At 41.6% G+C, this 18,852-nt stretch overlaps 1 protein-coding gene across 4 annotated transcripts in view; it reads left to right on the top strand.

Annotated features, from left to right (window-relative positions):
- The window catches only part of ARHGAP18 (Rho GTPase activating protein 18), a 219,720-nt gene that overhangs the window by 196,341 nt on the left and 4,527 nt on the right, over nt 1–18,852 (top strand). For all 4 annotated transcript variants that reach the window (XM_084776805.1, XM_084776808.1, XM_084776806.1 and 1 more), the window contains exon 13: nt 17,097–17,221. In XM_084776805.1, the coding sequence (XP_084632931.1) occupies nt 17,097–17,221 (125 nt within the window). The remainder of the gene's footprint in view (nt 1–17,096; nt 17,222–18,852) is intronic.

The raw sequence follows: 18,852 nt of genomic DNA, 5'->3' as shown, positions 1-18,852 counted from the left end.
CTTGGAGATGTAAAAAAATGTTTTAAAAATCAATCTTAAGTATCTCTAAAAGATACAAAATATAAGTAAAGAAAATTATCAATGCCGTTTATAGTTTTTAGAGTTTAATTTTATCATGGGACTAGAAAGGATTTGTGACGTGCCATTTTTCTTTCACTTCAGAATGCTCCGTTATCTCAAATACAATTGTAAAGAGGGAGACTGGCCTTGTAGTTCTGGCTGCTTAAATTCAGTGAGCTCATATTGCCTTTTTCTTTTCTGAAAAACTCAGGTATTTAGCAATGTGCATTGATCTAAGATACCAATCCTGAATCCGCCATAAGTATTGAAAGAGAGCCAAGGCTGCTTGGTTCTCTTCTCGCCCCAGGCAGAAGCAGGTAGTCAGATTAACTCTGGTGTGTGTGCTGGAAGCCTGCCCCAGGTACTGTGTACTGGGGAACAGGAAGGAGACTATAGAAAGGCTTGAGGGGGGGCAGGGGCGGGATGGGGGGGGCAGGGAGGGGGTGGGGGGGGGAGCTCAAGCTTAGTTGTGAAAACACATAAGAAGTGTGTGTAGCCTGCAGAGGAAGTTCCCCAGGGTCACAGCCCACAGTTGGGGCCCAGACTGCCATGACCTTTAGGTTGAGAACTTTTAATTCAATTCTAGAAATTTATTTTTCAAGTTGCTATCATAGAATCAAGCTGGTACCTTAGAACCATGAGCACAGGAAAAAGTTACAAAAGAGCATACAAATGTACAAAATGAAATTCAATTCTATATGTATGCTTGCTTGTGAAAGCATCCATCCATCTACTGCTAGAACTGAAAGTCTAAAAGATTGAAAATTGGAAGTTTTGGCCTGGACTTGATAATAAATAGGACACAGGGGCATCCTGCCCCCTAGGCCACAAGTACTGCCTAGCAAGTGCCTGGCTCTGCAGCAGATCTTTGGATGCAACGTGAGCCACTTCACCCCCACGTCCTTGTTTTTCATCACTTTACTTCCTTCATTTGTCTAAATAATCTGAATGTGCAGCCCAGGCCATAACTGGTAGGGCTGGGTACTGCCTGAAATGTGGTCTTCATATGTTAAGAATTAATCACGTTACCACTTACATTATTCTTAGGTATTTGAAAGACATTATTGGACAACATAGACAAACATTTCTATTCACCATGGAAATTGACAATATTTAAGTAAAGTAAACATAAATAGATATAAATAGATTACATAGTGTTTTACCATGTAGTATGAGAAATGCTTTAAATATATGCATGTGTGTGCGTGTGTGTGTGCGCACGCGTGCGCGTGTGTGCGAGTGCGTGTGTGTGCGTGTGTGAGTGTGTGCGTGTGTGCATTTATATGGGAAAGAAGCAATAAAGGAAGAAAAGTAAAGGAAGAAAAGAGAATATGAGTATGTGATCATTCAGGAGATCCAACTGTGGTCCAGGAGGTCCTGAAAGTCACAAAAAGAAGATGACTTTGAACTCTCCCCATCCTGCCTTCACCCCAGTGAGATTTAGTACAGATAAACACCACCATGCCTAGCGTTATGCAGTGCTCGATGGAACTGTTCATTGTAAACACCCCAGCAACTGAGCTTGATCAGCACCGCCTTTAGTGTTAATATAAAATGTTGTAAATATAGCAAACAAAATCTTTCTCTCATTGAATTTATCATCTTACCTGCAGCAATTTTCTTGATGAATGCACATATCATATTTTCATCTTACCTCTAAATTCTCTTCTGGCCATGGTTCCTAGGAAAATAATTTATACTGATTATTATTTAGCAAGAATAACCATTTTCTTCAGAATAAGAAAACAGGAATAGGGAACTCAGAACTGAGTCTCACCATGAAGCCCACTCCCATCTGACACTCCCTATGCAAATCAGCGTGGCTTGGAACTTACAAACATCCTCTTGTCTCTGCCCGCAGAGTGATGGGATTAAAGGCATATGCCACCATCCCTGGCTTAAAAATATTTTAAAAAATAAATCAAAAAAGGAAAATGGAAAAAAAAAACCCAGGCATTTGGAGGGGAGCCTCTTACCATATTAAGTTAGCTAGCTTGGGTGTCATTCACTGTTACAGATATGAAGGAAGATGGAGGGCTGAGCTTCCTGTCTGCCACAGGAAGCTTACTCTGAGCAGAAGGCAGAAGGAATAGTCTATCGAGTCAAGAGACAAGAGCCTGGTTCGGGAGTTTGAGCTCTAGTGTGGGGGGAATGTGTTGGAGTGACGCCAGCTTGCCAGCAGGCTGTATGGAGTGAGATCGGTAGGGCAGTAGGAGTAGATCACACAGAACCTTGGAATTTAAATTTACCCCCCAAGCAAAAGGAGGTCACTGCAAGACTTCGAGTAAAGGCATGACATGTGTGTGGTGCTTAAAAGTCATAGGAGGCCCCTATGGGCAAGGTGAGAGAGAGAGAGAGATGGCTCAGGGGGAGGTACCACCAGAGGATCAGTGGAATCCTGGGTGTATGTCAAAGTTAGAGTCATTTGGATTTATTGTTGGAAAATTATATACATTGTAAAAGAATGAGAGAAAAGGCAAAAGTATGAATGACTGAGGCAGAGGCAGGCAGATCTGAGTTCGATGCCAGCCTGGTTGAGAGAGAGGGAGAGAGAGAGAGGGAGAGAGAGAGGGAGGGAGAGAGGGAGAGAGAGAGAGAGAGAGAGAGAGAGAGAGAGAGAGAGAGAGAGAGAGAGAGAGAGAGAGAGAGGAGAGAGAAGGGGGGCGGGGAGTGTGTGCTTCAGGACAGCAAAGGCTACACAGAGAAACCTGTCTCAACAACAACAACAAAAACAAAGACGAAGACAAAAATAAAAAGAATGACTGACCCAAAATCTGTGATATGAGAAATTGAGATGATAGGAAAGATCATAATTATAATATGGCGCCTGTTGAGTGTGGGATGTCTGGTAGGCATCTCAAGGTAAGGGCAGATGTTTCAATGACTTTGGAGGGCAAATCAAGACCTAGGTCAGTCAGAGAGGTATACAGCAAGCCACAGCCAGTGGGAAAGCACGAACCGTGCTCCAGGCAGAGACAGACCCCTATTCTGTATGTCAGTGGGAATTACTGCAAGGTTAAGGCTCCGGTTTACTCATTTGTATTTGCATTTTAGGACAGTCCTTGTGAGGGAATACAATGAGGTTTGGTAGGAGGCACTGGTTAACACATGGCTGCTGAGACTATATAAATTGGAATGTGCTATTTAAAGAACATTTATTAACATGTGGCGCTACCTGAAAGTTTTGCTCCTTGTTTTTAAAAATGTGTAGAATTGTCTGTGTGTTTGTGTGTGAGCAGGTGTGGGCCAGAAGAGGGGGTTGGATCTCCTGGCGCTGGAGTTGCAGGTGATTGTAAATCTCCCTGCGTGGGTGCTGGGAACTGAACTCTGGTCCTATAGAAGATCAGGAAGTGTTCTTAACCACTTTCCAACCCCTTCTTTCACTTTCATTGACATTTTCTGTAGCCACATTTGAAAATAGTCTAATCATAAAGTAGTGTCTGACTAGAAATGGTATATTCATATCATGGAGTATAAAAATGTGCATGATATAAAAATTTTATATCATAAAGTACAAAAAGATGAAATAATAATAATAAGTCAAACCAGTGAATAGTAGAAAACAAGACTTGTGAGGGGAGACAATTAGGATTATTTTTTCCTAATTCTGGGATCGAACCCGGAGCTTAGCACTCTACCCCTGAGCTAAATTTCCCAACCCTGAATTTTGTAAACATTACTAAACATTTTACAAACATAACTTATTTTAAAATTCTGTTCACCCAGTTAGAGTGTATTGCCTTATTTTTCTCAGATAAAGGAAGGAGAGAACAGCAATTTTAACCTTATCTAAAAAGAAGAGAGTTGGAACCTAAGGCCAACTATGACTTAAAATCATCAATTCTTACAGGTTTCCTCAGTAGCCCCACAGATTATAAGATCTGAGAAGAATATATACCAAATTTCTCAGTTTCTTGTGTTGGTTCTGAGTCTCTGTTGCTGATGGTATGAAATGACCTGCAGATAGCGTTTAACATAATCCTGGGTGGGAGACAAGGTCCAGCTGAAAAAGGAAAGACATTTAGAACAAGGGCCAGCAGGAGTCACGGAATGTGGCTACTGGTTCAACACGGGGAGTATGGGGAAAACGAATATAAAATGAGATTGGACTTAGTGAGACTTGCCTATTTAGGGCCGGGGTGGAGTTCCAGGGTCACTCAGAGCTTCAGCTACATCTTTGAAACTAGCCTAGAAATTGTACTGGAGACCACGGAATGCTTGCATAACTCATGAAAGATTCCAATGTGAGGAAATGGGAAGACAGATTCACGGCATGCCAGTGTTTACGTGGGGAGCCACCGAAGACTGCTTTCAATGTGCCTAGAGAAAATGTCAGTGACAATGCAAGAAGGGCTGGAAAGTGGTTAAGAGCACTTGCTGCTCTTTTAGAGGACTAGACTTCAGCTCCCAGCACCCACATAGGGCGCTTAAAAGAGCTGGCAGAATTGAGAGAAACACGCACAGTGTATATTGTTCTAGACTCTCAGGCAAGGAGAGCAATGTAGGAAGTGTTGACTTGGAAGTACCAAATACTACAGAGCTCAGTGATGATGCCTATCTAGAGCACTGTCGGGTGCCTGATGATGATGTCAGACAGCTGGAGACTGGAGGATGAAATACAATATTTAAGATATACCGTCAAGAATTCATGTTATTAAGATACGCTTGTCTAGATAAGAGACTTAGAGTCAACTTGTAAGATAAGACTCGAGTTACCAAATAAGATAACTCTTTTAATGACTACAACATGTTAATTATTTGATAGGAATGCGAATGTTCTTAAATACTATCAAGTTTTGTCCATTCATCATAACGAGAGGAACAATAACAACATTGCAGACCATTAAAAATAGTTATCTTCTGATAATATTTAACTTGCTAGGATTTCACTCACATACCCAGCATTGGTATATGTATCCCTATATATTTAGTTGTATTATGAGTTTTGGGGGGAGGGAACTAAGAATGGAACCCACTACTTAGGCAAACAGTGTACACTGCACTGCATCCTAAAACACGTATCTTTTCCAATATTGGAAAAGTAGAAACAATAGCATATGAACCCCAACATCAAATCCTTTTTTTTTTTCTTTTGCTCTTCTTCCAACCTGTCCCACACTTTCTCTCCTTCTTTTTATGCTAATCACAGACCTCCCATCACTTCACCGGCAATTACCTCAGATGGCCTCTGTCTAATGAGGATGTAGGGGCAGCTTTGTTTGATGATCACTTAGTGACAAATTGCTGAGGCTCCCAGGCTTCGTTTCTTGTGTAGCCTTTGATTTACATGATCTTTTCCTCCCAGAAAGAAGCTGAACTTTTATGAGCGCATGCAGGCTCTAAGAGTCTGAGATCCCCGATGCTACTCACCCACTTCTAGTCCCATCAGCTCAGGAAACTGAAGCTCTCGACGTTCACTCTGGATGATGTGCAGAGCTCAGGTTTTGAAATGTTTATATGATTTTCCCCAGAGCCCCAGAATGACTTCATAGGGGTTTCAGGTTCAGGGACTTGGGCTGCCGTTGGCTGAGCAGCACGCAGGCCAGCCGGTGCATGAGTCGCAGCTTTCCCCAGCACTCACATGGATTTCCTTCAGAAGCCTTCACTCACTCATAGCATTGGCATAGGTGTTGATAGGTTCTGGCGCCTACTTTTCAGGTCTCTGGCTTAACTCAGAGACTCATGTGGAAAATCAAATCAAACTACCTCACACAAGCTCCTTTCACTTTTATGACACACTCTGATCTTAAATAGAGCATAAAAATATCATGTAAAAAGAAAAAGAAAACTATTAGGACTTACTTCACTGTGAATTAAATGCTTATCAACTTCTGTAAACTATTAGGGTCATTAAAGTTTACTAATCTATGAGTCAGAGTAAAGCTTAAGGCATTCTGGTAACAAAGACCACATTTGGGCCACTGTTTTGGACGGAAGGGCTTTTTATATTCCCACGTGCTGATGTTGAAAGTTCACCCTAGGGTGATCCACGTGCCATTAAGAGGCTTTGTTAAAATATCCTTCACTTAAGTTTTTACAGTCTACATTACATCTGGACGTTTTAAGAAATCTTTATTTCTAATTTGCTCTTTTGATGATACAAAGTTTTCTGTAAGACTTAAGAGTCAGCTTTCCATTCAGATGAGTTTTAATGGAAAAGACTGTCTCCTTATGACCTTACATCACATTTCTGGACTGCCGAAGTGTAAGGAATGTAATGTGTTTTCACCTGCCAGAAAATGCAGGAAAAAAGAAAGCATGGTTTATTTAACCGAACTGGAACTCCAATCAGATGTCTCTAAATGCACATTAGCGCTATATGTAACACGTGTGAGGACCATTCAAGATCACTTCTCTGTCACAGTAGTCTTGGTATGCACAGGAAATTAACATTCCTAACATTGTAAACTCATTAGGAACCAATCTTCAATGGCACATCAGTCCTCATCTGCTTCAGATCTGTTTTACATAAGATAACTTCAATTCAGGGGCACACCCCATGCCTCCAATATAATGTATGCTATCACAGCTGTCAGCAGCATATTAGTCAGGGTTCTCTAGAGCAACGTATAGAATGAATGCAGATAAAGGGGGCTTATTAGGATGGCTTACAGGCTGTGGTTGTCTACTGATAGAAGGCCCAAGAGTCCAGTGGTTGTGCCAGCCACAGGCCAGATGTTCACAGCTTCAGAATCCTGAAGAAGTAGGCTCTAGTGCCAGGGAAGGAATCGATTTGCCAACAAGAGCAAGCAGGCAAAAAGAGCAAGCTCCCTTTTCCTGTGTCTTTTATATAGGCTACCAGCAGAGGATGTGGCTTAGATTAAAGGTGGATCTTCCCATCTCAAAAGCTCTGAATTATAATGGGTCTTCCCATGTCAAATGACTTAATTAAGAAAAAAAAAACTATTCAGCCACTTGGGATTTAATTAATTTCAGATACAGTCAAGTTTACAACCTAGAATAGCTGTCATATAAGTCTACCCCCTGTCAACTTGGCACAAAGTTATGTCATGCTTAATTTCTAGATGAAAACAATAACCAGGTCATAATTATGCCCAACATGATATAACTATACTACATAAAGTAGCCAACACATTATATATGTAATCAGTTCATAATTACACTTAACATGATATAACTATTATATGTTTAATCAGGTCATAATTAAACCTAAATGTGATATAACTATTATGTATTTAATCAGGTCATAATTACACCTAACATTATATAACTTTCCCCTGGACAACTGCAAACATAAATTTAGAATAGGTAGCAATGTCCCTTGAGGGACATTTGTTTAGTTTTTTAAATATGACAATCACTGATATTCTCACAATTAATGTTACAGTACATGAAAAAGAAATCAAAGAAAGAAAACACAAAGATATATATATATATATATATATATATATATATATATATATATATATATATACACACACACATATACACGCACACACACACACACACACACACACACACACACAAATACATTCTTAACAAAATCCAACAAAAACCCTTATGTAAATTATAATCTTCATTTCTGCAGCTGGTCCTGTGGCCTTAGTTGGCATTTGTAACCTCCTTCCTCTACTACCCATTCTGATTTCCTCCACCCTCAGCAAGCACCTCAATAGATTTTGACCCTTTTCCTGGAGGAGTGACCCATATCTTTATTCCTGAAGCCCTTTGTCATATTGCCTGGGTTTTAATCACAGGACACAGTAGCACCAAAAGATGCCCTAAGGATCTCCTGCACTCCATACACAATCTTTCTCACCTTCATTGTGGAGAAGCAATCCAATTTTCCCTTGGTATTCTGGCTCAATCACCCCTCCTAACACTGTTAGCTTGTTGGCTTAAGAGCATCAGAAGCTCAAAATTGCCAGGGGGACTTCTGTGTTTCCAGTACAGTGAATGAAATATTTGTTGTGGCTCCTGGCAGGAGCACTCCCACTTCTGGAACAAAATCTTCTAGGCCAACAAAATTTAAAGTTATGGCAACAGGAAGCCAAAATTTCACTAGTGGGTCACTAGGCATGATAGTGAGTGGAACAATGGCCTTTTCCACCCCTTGATTCCTGGATCCATGGATCCTGGCTAAGGTAGAAACCAGACTATATATTGGATGCTGATTCAAAGCACATACAGCCTTCGGGAGCACTCTGCCCTGCCTCAGCTCTCTAGGCTGCTGCTACTTAACTGGTGCTGTAGCTGGGTCTTTAAAGGGCCATTCCATCTTTCTATCAGGCCAGCTGCTTCAGGATGGTGGGGAATGCTAAGACTAGTGGATTCTCTGATCATGGGAGCACTGTTGTATTTCTCTGGCTGTGAGTTTCTTGGTCAGAAACAATACCGAGTGGAATGTCGTGATGGTAGATAAGGCATTCTCTGTAAGGCCACAGATGGTGATTTTGACACAAACATTAAATTCAACAAAGCAAATCCATAAACAGAACAAGTCCAGTAAGAACAAAGTATCGTTCTTTCCGTGGAGTAAGTGGTCCAGTGTAGTCAATCTGCCACCAGGTCACTATGGGTAATGGTGCCAGATCTGGGGCTCAGTGTTGGTCTCTGATCTTGGCAGATCTGGCATTCAGCAGCAGCTGTAGCCAGGTCAGCCTTGGTGAGTGGAGTCCATGTTGTTGAGTCCATGCATAACCCCATCTCTGCTACCACAGTCACTTTGTTCATGTGCCCATTGGGTAATGATAGGGATGGCTGGGGAAAGAGTTGACTGTCTGGAGAATGTGTCATCCTGTCTACTTGATTATTGAGCTCCTCCTCTGCTGATGCCATTTTTTATGAGCATTTACATGGGACACAAATATGTTCACATCCTTTGTCCATTGGGAGAGATCTACCCATGTTCTTTTTCTCCAGATTTTTACCAATTTTCCAATTGTGCTCTTTCCCAGTCCTTAACCATGCAGCCAATCCATTGGCTACAGCCTGTGAATCAGTGAGGAATAACACCTCTGGCCATATCTCCTTCCCAAAAAAATGTGTGACCATGTGTACTGCCCAAAGTTCTCCCCACTGTGAAGCTTTCCCCTTGTTGGTGTCTATCAGGGATGTCCCAGAAAGGGGGTGTAATGGTGCAGCTGTCTACCTCTGGATGGTGCCTGCATAATGTGCAGAACCATCAGTAAATCAGGCCCTAGTCTTCTCTTCCTCAGTCAACTGATCATAGGGCACATCCATGAAGGTATAGCTGCAAGCTTGGCAGCAGATGGCATTGTAACAGGAGTAGAAACCATAGGCATTTAGACAACTTCTTTATGCAACTTTCTTGTGCCTTTAGGACCTGCTCAGGCTCGATCAGTGTGCGAGAGAGAGAGAGAGAGAGAGAGAGAGAGAGAGAGAGAGAGAGAGAGAGAGAGAGAGACTTCCCTTTGATAATAGATTGCTTCTGTGCTTGACTTGGTGAGTCAGAAAACACACCCAGCTCATGTTGGGGACCTCAGGTCACATGGTTACTTGGTGGCTCACTGTCTAAAAGGAGAATAGTTATCTGCAGATGATGGTAGAACCTTGCTCTAAAATCTCAAAGGTCTCTTCTGTGATTCAGCTAAGTTTTCAAATAGGATCCCTTTCTGCCACTGATACCAGTGGCAATGACATTCAGAAACCATCATGTCTGCTGGATCATATGATCCAAGTGGTTGAGCAGCCTGGACCTGTTGAAGAGCCTTCTGTTCGAGGCCCCACAAAAAACTAGCAGATTTCTGAGTCACTTGGTATATGGGCAGGAGTAACACACCCAAGTGGGGGAATGTGATGTCTCCAGAATCCAAATGGGCCCACTAAGCTTTGTTCTTCTTTCTTGGTGGGTGGGGGAATCGGGTGCAATAACCTGTCCTTTACCTTAGAAGGAGTATCTCTTCATGCCCCAAACCACTGGATGCCTAAAAGGCCATTGAACTTTTGTCAGATTTACTTCCTATCTTCTGGTGCTTATATGTGTTACCATTGAGTCCAGAGCTGTTGGTACCTCATGCTCATTTGGTTCAAGTAGTATAATGTCATCCATATAGCACACCAGTGTGATAGTTTGTGGAAGAGAGAGATGATCAAGATCTCTTTGAACTAAGTCATGACACAAAGCCTGAGAGTTAACATTCCCTTGAGGTAAAACTGTAAAGGTATCTGCTGGCCTTGCTAACTTGATACAGATTGCTTCTAGTGGTCCTTATAGAGAAAGACCAAGGAAAAGGCACTTGCTAGCTCAATAGCTGCACACCATGATCTAGGAGATGAATTAATCTATTCAAGTAAGGACACCACATCTGGTACAGCAGCTGCAATTGGCATCACTACTTGATTGAGTTTTGTATAGTCAGCTGTCATTCCCCATGATCCATCTGTCTTGTGCACTGGGCAGATAGGACAGTTAAAGGGACATGTGGTGGAAACTACTACCCTTGCATCTTTCAAGTCTTTGATGGTAGCACTAAATTCTGCAGTTCCTCCTGGGACGAGATCTTGGTTTTGATGTGCTATTTTCACTGGCAGAGGCAACCTGAAAGCCTTTCCAACCATAATAGCCCTCACTCCACAGGTCAGGGAACCAACGTGAGAATTCTGCCAACTTCTATCCCAATTACACATGGTAGGACTGGGTAAATAATTGCAGGATTAGTTCAGGGGCTCATTGGACCTACTGTGAGTCGGAGTTCAGCCAAAACTCCATTAATCACCTGAATTCTATGAGCCCCTACTTTAACTGGAGGGCTATAATGTTTCTCAGGGTCTCCTGGAGTCAAGGTCAATTCAGAACCAGTCCCATAGACTCTGGAAAGTCTGACTGTTTCCTTTTACCCACTGGACAATTACTCTTGTAAAAGGCTATAAGTCCCTCTGGGGAATGCAATAGAGAGAGGCTAATAGTAATACTTTTGTGTGTTTTTTTTTTTTTATCAAGGTCCTTCCTCAGGGCAAACCAGTTGTCCCTTTACTCAAGGAGTTTTGGGTCTACACACTGGCTCAAGTCTGAAAACAGGCTCACAGGTCAAGATTCCTTTTTGCCATTATCCAATAGAGACTCTCATTTATTTGGGAATTTTTCTGCTTATACAGATCAAATGAAGATATGATAGATTTTTTACATCCATGCCATGCCTGAAAACACTGTGATGAATTAGCCAATGCCAAAGGTCTATATGAGTTGTGCCGCCATAAAACTCCCTTTGTCAGCACTGACCATTACAGGTCAGGCCATTCTGGACATGCTATGTCTATGCTGCCCATTGTAATAACTACGATCACCTTGCCTTCGGTGATTCAGCACTACCACCTGGCTCCTGATAATCTGGGGCCCAATGAAACCCACTGCATTTAATTTGTCCAATGGAGCAGCAGCATCTCCAACCCTAAAGTCTGGCACAAGAAAAAGTGTGACAACCAAACTCTTCGAATATCCTGGTGCCCTCTCACCATTTTGTGTCTTGGAGGATTAGTGAAGGGCATGTCTTCTGGGCCTTCCCATTATGGAGGACTAGGTTTTACCCAGCATGCCCACTCTAGCATTGCAATTTCCCTGAGCTTTAAAATCCCTTCATCAACACTAAGCCAAGGGATCTCAGGCATCTCCAGTTCCTTTTCAGTAGGTCATCTTTTGAGTCAGCCAACCACTCAAGCAAACTTTCAACACACATTCTTAGTTGTGTAAGCTTCCATATTAAACCTAGAGTCTCCAGTCAGTGGGCCTGAATCAATAAACATAGCCTGATCCAGTTTTATGTTCCTTCTACCATTATCCCGCACCCCTAAAATCCATTCCCACACATATTCCCCAGACTTCTGCTTGAACGAGTTAGCAGACTCATTAGGCTCTTTAGTAGTGTAGCTCACCTTCTCTTGGGCTACACTTTCTACCTCCCCTCTTAACCTGCTTAACCTTATGAGTGGCCATAGGTTTAGCGTCAAGTATTGGTGGGCCCTGGAGGAGGTATCTGTATTGTCCTGCCTGGCATCTCCTTCACAGAAAGTTACAGTTGTTTTATTAGACAATGAGGGATTAATTGCCTCAATCAAGGGCAAAATAGGCAGTGTTTCAGTGGGTGGGAGAGCAAGACAGAGTACATCTTCTGCTGAGGGTGGAGAGACTGCATCTTCTGGTTAGACAAACCTGTGAGAATCTGAGGGTTCAAAGTCCTCAGCTTCAATAGTGTCTTCTCACACATCTCCAACGCAACTCACAGGGTCCCATTCTTTACTGGTCAATGGGCTCATTTTGTCCACTAAGGATTCTATTTTTTACTAGTTAACACCCCTCACTTTATCCACTAAGGGTCCCATTCTTTACCAGTTAATTAATGCACTCATTTTAACAACTAAGGATCCTATTCTTTACCAGTTAACGCCCCCACTTTAGCCGCTGATACCCCCTGACGCTGGGACTTGAATTTTCACTGTAATTCAGCTGACCTTATAGTAAGAACTTTGGCTTAATTTCCCACAACTTGAGCTTCAGGGCTGCTGGAGAGAAGATTCTCTGGAGCTGGTCAGTTTTATTGTTAAATGTACCATTGTTCTTCACCACACTCTGAGATGCTGGAGGTTGGTTAATTTATCCCAGAATTCATACTATTCCTTTGTCAGTCCATCCAGTGGTGCTGGGAACAACCAACCATCATCTTCCATTTCCTTGTTTTTCCCCAAAACTGTCAAAAGTTTTGTAGACAGAGTCACCAAATCCATTGCCTCTCATAACTGGTGAATGAGGATATAACCACCTGGCATTTGTCTCCTTTAATTTGTAAAATAGTTCACATCATGGGATTTTAGTATTCTCCAAGCTTCTAGCTGTAGATGTTGGCAAATTGGAAAGTCTATTCCAAATACCTAAACAAGTCATCCTTACACTTTTGTGCTCTCAAACCATTTCTGGTACCAAAGTCTGTATTAGTCAGAGTTCTCTAGAGGAATAGAACTTATATAGTAGTGAATCTGTCTGTCTGTCTTTATGTATGTATGTATGTATGTGTGTGTGTGTGTGTATGTATGTATGTATGTATGTATGTATGTATGTATGTTTGTAGGTATGTATGTAAAAGGGGATTTATTAGAATGACTTGTAGGCTGTGGTCCAGCTAGTCCAGCAACAGTTAATACTAACAGAAAGGCCAAGAATCCATTCAGTCCATGAAGCTGGATATTTCAGCTGGCCTTCTATATATGCAGGTACTAATGCCAGCGAAGGAATGGACTCCACAGTGAGAACAAGAGCAAGCAGGTAGCATTTCCCCATAGCTTAGGCTGCAGGCAGAAGGTGTGGCCAGAGCAAAGGTGGATCTTCCCACCTTGAAAGATCAGGATTACATGGTCTTCCCACGTCAGAGCTGTACCCAGTCACCTGGGTTTTAGTTAATTCCAGATGTAGTTGAGTTGTCAACCAAGAACAGCCATCACAGCCATGAACTGTGAAGGTCACAGAGATGACTGCGTATAGTTTCAGCTGCTATCCTGCCATAATTAAAAGCATGATGTTTGGCTTGCTGACTGAGCACGGTGTCTTTTCAAAGCTTGGCAGCTCAATGTAATTAGTGCACCAATAGCATTTGCTTTGGATACAGAGAGAGTCTAGAGCTTAATCAAGGCTGCCACATATCATTTAAATGAGATCTTTGGTATCATTCATTGTTTATCATCTCTATATAAATATAACGTGCTCTCCCTTGCTAATATACTCAGCCAGAACTTTCCAAAGCCATGAGATTTTCATCTTTCCCGTCTACTGGGAACATTTCTGTGGAAGTGTAAGGAGCTTAGCAGGTTCGTATGAGCATATGAGTCCCATTCTCAGTCTGTATTTCAAGGAGCGTTTAGACGGGATGCGTTAAATATGTGGAGAGTTGCTTCTGTCTTAGACATAAACAGCAAACCCTGTTATGGCAAGTTACCTAGCTGTCAGACATGTCAATAGTCAGCCAGAGAAAGTGCCATGTGCCCCTTGTGGCTTGAGGCATCCATGCATCCATTCGAGTCAACCTTTTTTTAAACAGTGCCTAGTTTAGGAAAGGCTAACACTGAACTGAAGTTGGCCTAACTTCATCCACTTTCATTGGGGTTGAGAAATGTAGAAGATGGTTTCATCCACAGGCACAAGGAGACTGTGGTAAAATGCCCATGTGATCCCACCCCCAATTTGGTAAAAATCAACTCTGGTACCATATATGCATAACATGACAATTTTCTAACATTATATGTGTTCTTAAGAATTCTGGGACGCCCTTAGAACGCAGCTCCTGAGACTCTTTCTTCCAAACTTCTATGAATGTGAAAGTTCTGATACCTCACTGAAACTCAGGATTGCTTGAGAAGCCTGTTGCTCTCTCCATAGCCACATTCCCTGAACTCATTTAGAGAGTGTAGGACATGGGCCACGTTAGAACAGGTCTTCAGCTTTTCTAGGGATGTCTCAGGAAAAGAAAAGCTACTCTTCAAGCAAGCACACACTAATGCTTAGACTTTCCCTTGGCCTCCAGCAGGAGTAAACAACGGAATTTACGTCTTGTACTGTTGTTAAATTCCTAATCTGCAATTTTGTTTTTTCTTGTCTTTGTAGAGTGTGAGGAGCAACACAAAGTGACAGAGGCAACTCAGTGTATTAGTGATAGACAAAGTACATTGGATAATTTTTTTTTAAGCCAGTAAGAAAATGCATACTGGTATACTTTGTTAGAGAGAAACTCTACTATCGTTATTGCATTGTTTTGGTGAACATATTCATGTGTGATTTTATTTCCCTTGATTCTGTAAGTCATGACAGAGTAGGTTCCATGGAATCTAAGTGGTTTTAAATGAGCCTTGGAACAGGGTGCTTGGGAGATACACAGAGGGGATTAGGAGGACCTACCAGAGAGGATAGGAGGAGAATAAACCTTAAAGAACAATGGAAGGAAAGGCAAGGAGCTGCTAAGGATGCCATTGTGTTAAGCTCTTCATGACAATATTTTTTTATTTCTGGTTCATTTTGATTTGTAAAGGTTCATTGTAGACCTTCATATGCATTTTTTTCCTTAATCACCTCCAGTGTTTGACTGTTAATACAGACATGCACACACGTGCATCTTACCCTAGAGCTGGGTAAGATCTTTTTATTTTTTAAATTTTTCTTTAAGTAATTTATTCATATCACATCTAAATATTTTTATTATTTATTAATAATAATTTTATTATTACTTTCATTATGCAAATTTAAATATGGTTGGTGCTGTGAATAAACCAGGATTTCCTAATTTTAACATCATCATAAGTACAGTTACATGCAAACTCTGGTGTTCCATTCAGGGCCATGGACAAATTATAGATAGAGGGGGTTAATACACAGTGCCACTGTGTGCTGCTTTCACTGTGTAGCCAGGTGAACAGGGTGTTGTGAGTGCAACCTCACTATTTCCAGTGTCACAATGACAGTTTTCACTCCTACACTCAGATTGTCTATATCAGTTTATTGTCTTCCATTTCCCAGGAAGGAAAGAGATAGCTGAGATTAACCTGCCATGTGGGATGGCCTGAGTGGGAAATAAGCTGGAGAGTAATCCAGAGGGAGAAGGCCCTGTGTACTCTCTGTCCTGTGCTCTGCCATTAATACCTGTGCAAAAAGGAACATACACCACATAACACACACACACACACACACACACACGAGTCACACATACACACTCAGTCACATACACACACACATTCACTCACAGGAAATGTCCCATCTACTGTTTAGAGGAGCTCATTTTTCAGTATGTTACAAATGAAAGATGTCAGTCTCCTAGTTAAAAGAAAAAGGTAAACTGGGCTTGCAATAGGGGTCAGGGTTGTGTCAAGATCAGACTCTACTGAGGCAACCGCGCCAGATTACATACCCTGGGAAGGAGAAGTCTAAACCAACAACTGCAGGATGGGGAGGAATGCAGACTCTCCATGTGGCTTATACCTGGTGGTTGGTGTCCACGCTTGCTGGACATTCCGCAGCAGTGGGTTTCTTTTCTCTGTCATTCCAATATGAAATTTCTCCTGTTAGAGAGAATCAATTTTTAAGTTGTTTGGGAAGCATCTGCTTCTTTTATCCTGCCTGGTTCTAGAAGAACACTTTAATTTCCAAAGACATCAATGGCATCTGTAGTATATTCCTGTTTTATGGTTAAAACCAAAAGGAATTCCAGACTGAATCCACTAAGGGTGTGTACCTTTTTATTTGATTGGTAAGTAGACCTAACATAATACTCAGTAGATACTTGTAAACTTTGATTAAATTAAGTTGGATATTTGTAATTTTTTAAGGAATCGTATCTAAACATAATTTGAGCATGCTGTTCTAAAATCTGTTTAAGACATATGGTTATAAATAATAAATTAGTATTTATTTTAGCAAAACCATTTAGGAATTAATTAAGCCTATTATTTTGAATGCCGTAGCTGATGTTCTGGTATTACAAACCTCAAAATGTTTCACAGTGTCTTTAAATTCATAAAATGTCCTGCAAATCCATGAGAAGAGGGGTAAGGCTTGGTTCTCTTTAAGTTCACTGTATACAGTTAAAAGTATAATAAGCTTATTCAGGCAAATATAGTACAAACACACCAGGAAGATCCATTCATATTTCACACCTAGGGACATAAAAGATGGAGGACATTTTGATCCTGGGTGGGAAGGCTTTGTAAAAAGCACACATAGCCACAGCACTGAGTGGCTTCTCTCTGATTCAATTTCATAAATTGCTATACGAGGAAGCGTTCTCCAGTAGATAACACTCAGAAATCAGCACTTAATATGGCAGTAATGGTTATTGCTGTCATTCTTTACATCTTTAAAAATAATTAAGCATTACTGCACAGGCATTATAAAGTTCCCCTATCACCATTAAGAGGATATTTGAGGTTTGATGTAATTTAGCAAATTACATTATACAGTAGTTAAGGTTTTATGCAGTGGAGTAAAATGAGTAGTAGTTAAGCACACTTCCCATACAATGCCTCGTACAGTTACATGTTCCAGCTGCTGTCAGCTTTGTCCCAGTGTCATTATTGCTTTGCAGGCTGACGTTCCTCAGGGAGTGATTCGAGTGCAAGCGCCCCATCTTTCAAAAGTTTCCATGGCAATACAGCTAACTGAAGAACTAAAAGCCAGTGATGTACTCGCCAGGTTTCTCAGCCAAGAAAGGTAGAGGCCTGTTTTAATTATTCTGTGGGATAACTCACTTTTATATTTATATCTCTCTCCCTCTCCCTCCCATCTCTTCTCATGTGTCTATGTGTGTCTGTGTCTGTGTCTTCCCATCAGAAGAGCAGAGCCGACTTGGCAAAGAGACAATGGGAGAGCATAGTCAGAGTAGCTTGTGTTCAAGTTGAGCTTGTTTTAGGCAGCATGTGTGAGCAGCCCCTCACCATTTGCCTGCAATGAGCTTGGCAAATGAAATGACTCAACGGTCTTTCCAGAACACGTTGGTTGGAGGTTAATTACTGTTTGTAGGCTGTTACGAAGATTGCTAATTAGGATGCAGCAAGATTAAAACTAAGACGTAACTGTGTCTATGAAATTTAATGGATAAGAAAGAAGTAGTCCAATTTAAAAACTGAAAGCTTTGCTGATTGCGGGAGGACACCCAGTTCCCTGAGGTCTGAGGTCACAAGAAGAGAACAAGTTGTCCTCATCAGGGACAACCAGGTCCTTCTTTGTCCAGGGACAGATACTATACAGTGCTTAGGAAGCTCTGCCCCTCCTCACTGTACACACTGTAGTCAGTGTGGCTTCTGTTGATCCTTTCTTGAATTTGAGGTCCTAATAAGCTTATAGGGATTTTAGCTTTTCCCCTTTAACATCTTATTTTTGGCTAAAATCATTTTTAATGATGTTCCCCCTATTTATGCAATGAAATTAAAACTCTTTTTTTAATGTGTGTGTGTGTGTGTGTGTGTGTGTGTGTGTGTGTGTGTGTGTACAGGTACATACACACACACATGCAAATTTGTGGAATCCATTTTTTTCTTTCCACCCTATATGGATTCTACGGACCGAGCTCGGGGCACCAGGCTTGTGCATCAAGTGCCTTTACCCACTGAGCCATCTCACCAGCCTTAATCTAAAATTCTTGAAAGAAATCCGGAGTGTTAGCATCACTGTGTATGAATGTTCTATTTCAGGCTTTCATTGAGGTTAACCTCATTCTAACAATGGGGGCTTCAGTCAAGTTGTCTGCTGATGCCTCAGCAGTATCAACACGGTACCTTATGTTAAGGTTTGTACTCTATTAAGACTCTGCTGGGTGTTAGGAGTTAGAAACCTTAAAATAACCACCCCTCCCCTACTGTATAAGCTGGGAGAATGGATGGATCTCCATAGGTCACAAATAGCGGTGAAATGGCATGGGACTTCTGGCCAGCCACTCAGGCCCCTGCAAACAAGTATAAACTTCCTTGCCGGAGTGGTCTGCAGAAAAAAACATTCATTCCTTCTGTTTCATTGACAGGAGCTTGGTCAGGGAGCATGTTTGCCCAGGTCACATAGCTAGAAACATGAACCTATATTTTTGTCCACAGAGGCAGCCCCTGAGCTCCCTCCTCACTAGCTCCTGGGAGTTGCAGTGGCATTAAGCCCTGAGGTGATGCTCTTGGAATTGGTGGCTGGGAGCATTTGGAATTTCTTAGATTGGTCTTTTCTCCCTGGAATGTCTCAGCTACAATGAAGTCAACTAGTTTCCTCTTTCCACCCCATGTTTGACCTTTGGCCTTTGACCGCCACCTTTGACCCTTCTTTCCTCCATGGACATGTTCCATTTCCTCTCAGAATGTGCT

The sequence above is a fragment of the Acomys minous genome, assembly GCF_964271855.1.
Source record: "Acomys minous genome assembly, chromosome: 3".
Taxonomy (NCBI): Eukaryota; Metazoa; Chordata; class Mammalia; order Rodentia; family Muridae; genus Acomys; species Acomys minous.
Note: the sequence above shows the minus strand (reverse complement) of the source record. Positions and strands in the feature narration are given on the sequence as shown.